This window comes from Emys orbicularis, chromosome 5 (assembly GCF_028017835.1).
Source record: "Emys orbicularis isolate rEmyOrb1 chromosome 5, rEmyOrb1.hap1, whole genome shotgun sequence".
NCBI classification, from domain to species: domain Eukaryota; kingdom Metazoa; phylum Chordata; order Testudines; family Emydidae; genus Emys; species Emys orbicularis.
Genome location: NC_088687.1, coordinates 138101672 through 138107332, shown reverse-complemented (window position 1 = coordinate 138107332; position 5661 = coordinate 138101672). Strand labels below are relative to the sequence as shown.

Below are 5661 nucleotides of genomic sequence, written 5' to 3'. Positions count from 1 at the left end.
TCCTCCAGCTCCGGTGAACACAGCCCTAAGATCCCCAGATGGAGAGGAACCAGAGCAATTCTGCTGCATGGGGATAGACAGGATTTGGGGAACCTATGCAGCAGGGCTTCCAGCATGCTCTTGCCCATAGAGGCACACAGAACTGGGCAGGGGCAGATTAGGAGAGGAGCAGAGTCAGTGGATCTGCTGCTAGCGGAATCCACCAGCCATTGCCTCCCACCGGCGAAGCAGGGTCTCAGCCGTCATGGGAGTTAACACGGTCACCGGAGCAGGTGCAGAGCAGTAGCTGTCCCGCTCCGCAGGCTGGGAGGGGAGTATTCCTGCCCCAGCACACACAGCCCATGTGCTCAGAGACACATTTGCTCCTCTGTGTTCAGTGCTGAGCAAAGGGAAGATAGCAAATAAAGGCAATCCAGTAACACTCTTCTTTTCCTCTCTTTCAGTGCCACTGACTCGTGCCTCAACTTCACCTCTGAGTTGTCATGGCCAAGTTAGAGACCCTGTCTGTTCTTAGTGACCCAAGCTACCAGAGCCAGGACACCTTCCACTCGTTTGCCTCCAGGCCCTCTGAATCTGCCTCCCAAAACACTATGGGAAGCGTGGGCAGCGGAGTCGCCAATGAGCAAGAGTTTGCGATGAAGAGCGTGGGAACCAGGACTCAGAGCAGCAGCAGGCAGGCTGATGGCTCGCGGAATGGCTATTCCACACGGGAGATCTCTAACCGTTACTCCGGGGAGGAGAAGACCTACAAGTCAGAGAAGATCTCCAACTCCCTCTACATCAATGGGGACCTGCGCAAGAGTGAGAAGATGAAGACAGACATTTGTGGGAACGTTACCACCAACAACGAGAAAAACCTGCCGCCTCCTCCCCAGTACAGAGAACCCAGTAACCCACCAAAGATATTGCCGGTCTCTGGCAAATTGGACCAGGTAAGATTCCGTTATACCTTGGTGTCCTGTGATGCTTGCAAGGCATAAGTCCAGTGATGCAAATCCAGACAGTGAAGCAGAGAGAACAGGACAGGTCTTGGTCTGTAATTCTTAGTGGTCTGAGCAGAGTAAAACTTTACCTTCTGGGAACTCGTGGGATTGGTAATGAGTCTTTCACTGCTAGGCTACTGTTAGGTCCAGATTTTTAAAGGTATTTAGACATTCTTAGCATTGCAATGTCTCTGTGAATTAGGAGCTGAAATACCATTTTCAAAAGGGATTTAGGAGCCTGTGCAGGTGTCACATATGTACGCCTCCATGTAGAGAGTTGGCTAATGGCAACAGAGAAGCTAGACTTTTATGGGTCAGGCCTGGCTGTGAAACCTTGGACAAGTCCCTTCACCTTGCTGTGCTGAACTGATATTTGAAGTATTTTGAGATCCTCCAGTGAAAGGCTCTATGTGGGTCCAATCCAAAGCTTACTGAAGTCAGTTGAAAGACTGCCATTAATTTCACTGAGCTTTATCAGAGCAAATAATTGCCATCGCTAAAGTTTTTTCCATACTAGTCCAAGGGCTTACTTTAGTTTTCAATAAAAGGGGGTATATTCCTTTTAAAAACACACCCTTATTGACTAAAGAAAAGCCTTTCAAAACATAGTCTGACGCAACAAATAGCACCATGGAACTTGAAGATAATGCTCAACAAGGAGCAATTTCTATCTGGGCTGTCAAACAACTCTGAACCATGGGAGGATGACACCTTTTTCTCTTACAGAGAAGAAAATGGTGATCACCTGAATAGAGTGTAAAAGGATGATGATAGGATCTTGGAACAAATTCTGATTCAGTTCAGTCACAGAGCGAGAGAGATTGAGAGGGGGAATGGAGTGCTTTGAGCACAGCGCTGGCAGTAGTTACTCATGATGTCTGTCAAATATGAAATCCAAAAAGCTACATTGTCTTTTAAAGTTGAGCAGTAGAAAACCATGGGGCCTGATTCTAAGCTGGGGTAAGTCAGTGTTGCTCCATTGACTCTAACAAAGCCTATAGAGTTACACTGATTTACCCCAGCTCTGGATCAGTCCCGTTAGCTTTTGTGTATTGTTACAAAGCCTGACTACGTTTGATGTGTGATTCTTTTTTCCTTTGCAGAGCAATGAGCCCTTAGTTAGACCTTCAGCCTTTAAACCAGTAGTTCCTAAAAACTTCCATTCCATGCAGAATCTCTGCCCGCCGCAGAACAATGGAATAACAGAGAACAGAAAGAGTTTGAATCACACCAACAGCAATAGCCCATCTGCAGGCAAAAGCGGACTGGAGAAGACCAGCCTTAATAGGACTACAAACCAAGTGGGAGGTCTTTCCGATTCTGGCCGTAACTCTTTGACGAGCTTGCCCACTTACGGGACGGGCTACAGTCAGCACGTTGGCCCAATGAGTGCTTCAACTAGTCACATAAACCGCATTGGCACAACCTATGTAGATAAGAACATAGTGGGATACAATGGAATATCTACCTCAGACAGTGGACGGTCTTCAAGCAAGAGTACTACTTCTTTCAATAGGCTCAACCATCTGAATGAAACAATGCCTTTCCATTCACCCTCGACAGATGACGTTATCCAGGACCTGGAGGACAGGCTGTGGGAGAAGGAGCAGGAGGTCTTGCAGATGAGAAGAAACCTGGACAAAAGCGAGGCTGCCATCTTCCAAGTGTTTGAGGAGAAGCAAAAGATCTGGGAACGTGAAATGGAGGACCTCAGGCAAAATTATGCAAATAAACTGCAGCAGGTCTCCAAGAAGGCCCAGCGGGCTCAACAGGCCTTGCAGCTCCAGATCTTCAAGCTCCAGCAAGAGAAAAAAAAGCTCCAGGATGATGTAGGGCAACTTCTCCAGCAGCGAGAAGAGCTGGAGAAAAAATTTGTGGCTTTCAAGAAAGAACAGGCTGAGTTTCTTCCCAAGATTGAAGAAACCAAGTGGGAGGTAAGGGCCCAGCAAAATCACAGCATTATACTAGTTACACCAGTGACTGGGGAGTGAAAGCATCAGTCCATGCTAACATAGATCCCAATCCAGCAAAGCACTGGAACACTAATTTCAGGGGGGCTTCTCACATGCCTAAAGCTAAACACACGATCAAGTGCTTTGCTGGATCAAAAAACATTTAGTTAATCGAGTACAACAAAGAGGCCAAACTCAGATAAAATCCTCCGGTATCTAATGGACTGAAGGATACCTTGCCCAAGCAATCTGGGCATGAATAAATAATTGCTCAACATCAAAGATTAGTAGACACGTTGGCTTGTGGCCACAGCAGAACAGTGGGACCCTAGCCTACTGGATTCTCTTCCCAGCCTCCCTACTCTTAAATCATAGAACCTCTCTTTGTGCCTTATTTTCCCCAGTGGGGTGATAATCCCATAGAGATGTTGTGAGCTAGGGTTCATGAAGCATTTTAGAAGTGCATGAACTGGTGGGAAAAGAAATGGGGGTTTCCATTGTGCCCATTTGCCTTTTATCTCTGTCAACATCTTTTACCTTATTCCCATTGGCGGCAGAGAGGTTGTGAGAATGGCACAACCACCATCAATAACTGGTGCCAATTATTATAATCCTTGTTACATCCGGATTTGGAAGCTTCTTCTGATCTGTTCTATGGCATGTGGTAATACAGCCAAGGCTTCGTCCACACACCGAGTTGCTCTGGATTAACTAAAGCCGTGATCTCTTTTTAAACTGATTTCAGTTAAACCAGTGCAACTTTGTACGTGCACTCTCTTTAGTTGAGTTAAATCTGGTTTATGTTGGTTCAGCTGGTAGGTGATAGCTAAGCTGATGTATGTCAGGTTTAAACTGATGTTGTGTCCACATAGGGGTTTGCACCACTTTAAGTAAATCAGTTTTTAAACTGATTTAAACTAAACTGGTAGAACTTCTGTGTTTAAACAAACAAACCCTTGAATTCACAGCTCAAATGCTTTGTTTTTTTATTTGAGAGAGAGAGAGAGAGAGAGAGAGAGAGAGAGAGTTGGCAGTGATGCCTATAGTTAAGGCTTCCTAATACTTTCCATTATCAGACCCAGTTTTCAGTTGCTGACACGTTTACCAAACTTAAACATTTCAGGCTGAAATTTTCCATTCCTGGTCTCTGCCTCAGGCTGACTATTTTTAGAAGTAAGCTTCGGCAAACATGAATCAGCCATTTCCAAGAACAAAGTTAGCCAAAAGGAAGTAGTTTTGCCAATGTTAACATGTTTGCCCTAATTAGGGTTGCCAACCCTCCAGGATTGTCCTGGAGCCTCCAGGAATTAAAGTTTAATCTTTAATTAAATATTATGTCATGTGATGAAACTTCCAGGAATACATCCAACCAAAATTAGCAACCCTAGCCCTAATGTTGGTTGGTTGGTTGGTTTTTGAAGAGCTCTATCACCCCCGTGCACTGGAGTGGGAACAAAAAAATTTAGAAGGGATAATTCTGGGGTCAAGGAGTTCCCCCCTGCTTATCCCATGAAAAGCCTCTGATTTGGCCAAGTTATAAGCCACTGAAAATTGCCATTTGCACATGTTGCGCTCTTGTGAATAGCTCTCACTTGCTCTTCCAGGTGTGCCAGAAAGCTGGTGAGATCTCACTACTCAAGCAACAACTGAAGGATTCACAAGCTGACGTCTCTCAGAAACTGAACGAGATAGTGGGGCTGCGGACTCAGCTCAAAGAAGGTAAGAACTTCCTGAAAGAGAAGGAAGAGCAGATCGTCACCCTGAAAGACTCCTACAGCTCCAAGACTGTCAACCTGGAGATCTGCGAGAATGAGCTGCAGAGAAAGATGAATGAGGTGCAGATGCTAAGGGAAAAACTCAACCACTGTGAGCTGGAGGTCTCTGGCCTGAAGCAGACGCTGGCCAGCATGGGGCACCATGGCCATTTCAATGCAGAGCTCACCGAGAAACTAAGGGACCCGTTGGCATGTGAGAGCGATGAGGCCAAGATGAAGCGCCAGAACGAGGACAGTGTCATTGCCCTGAAGAAGGAGGTTGAGCGGCTCCAGACGGAGCTGAAGCTGGAGCGCCAGCAGCGGGAGCAGCAGGTGATGGACTTTGAGGAGGAGCGGCGCACGTGGCAGGAGGAGAAGGAGAAGGTGATCAAATACCAGAAGCAGTTACAGCTGAACTACGTGGAGATGTACCAGAAGAACCAGCTCCTGGAGCACAAGGTGAATGAGATGACCACCAAGGCTACCAGCCCGCCTTACACCGAGGAGAAAAAACCATGGACTCCATCCAGGCTGGAGCGAATAGAGTCCACTGAGATCTAACAAGGGACCAAGTCAATAAAAGTAATTTTTATTACTGTGCATGTACTACCTACTCCAGCCAGTGATCTTCCTAAGAATAATGTGCTATTTTACCAGAGGTGTGAATGCACCGAACCCCCCACCCTTACTCTCTTCCTCAGTGCTCTGTAAGTAAACTAACCGTGGATGTACATTGTTATACTATTGATGATGCTACATCAGTTTCTCCTAGTACAGCTAGGAAGGGCCCAGTGGCCCTTTAGGAATCTGCCGTGACTGTTACTTCTCTATATGCTGCCATCCCTTCCACCATCATCAATTCCCCTGCCCTCTGCATTTGTTTTTTCCCCCCCCTATCAGTTCATGCAGCAAAACAGTGCAAAGTGACAGGGTTTTTCAGGGCATTTTAGCCACATTGGCTAATAGAGCAAA

At 46.4% G+C, this 5661-nt stretch overlaps 1 protein-coding gene across 1 annotated transcript; it reads left to right on the top strand.

The window, feature by feature from the left end:
* Positions 1-482: 482 nt before the first annotated feature.
* On the top strand, positions 483-5250 carry LZTS3 (leucine zipper tumor suppressor family member 3). Its single transcript, XM_065405622.1, has 3 exons — positions 483-932; positions 2087-2917; positions 4540-5250. Exons 1-3 carry the CDS (start codon positions 483-485, stop codon positions 5248-5250), a joined length of 1992 nt encoding a protein of 663 aa, XP_065261694.1.
* Positions 5251-5661: the final 411 nt, after the last annotated feature.

Excerpts from the sequence above, each read along its gene's own strand:
- LZTS3 (XM_065405622.1), top strand. The coding sequence starts at position 483 with ATGGCCAAGTTAGAGACCCTGTCTGTTCTTAGTGACCCAAGCTACCAG. Across the intron at positions 933-2,086 it reads TCTCTGGCAAATTGGACCAG|AGCAATGAGCCCTTAGTTAG; the intron begins GTAAGATTCCGT and ends TTTCCTTTGCAG. Across the intron at positions 2,918-4,539 it reads TTGAAGAAACCAAGTGGGAG|GTGTGCCAGAAAGCTGGTGA; the intron begins GTAAGGGCCCAG and ends TTGCTCTTCCAG.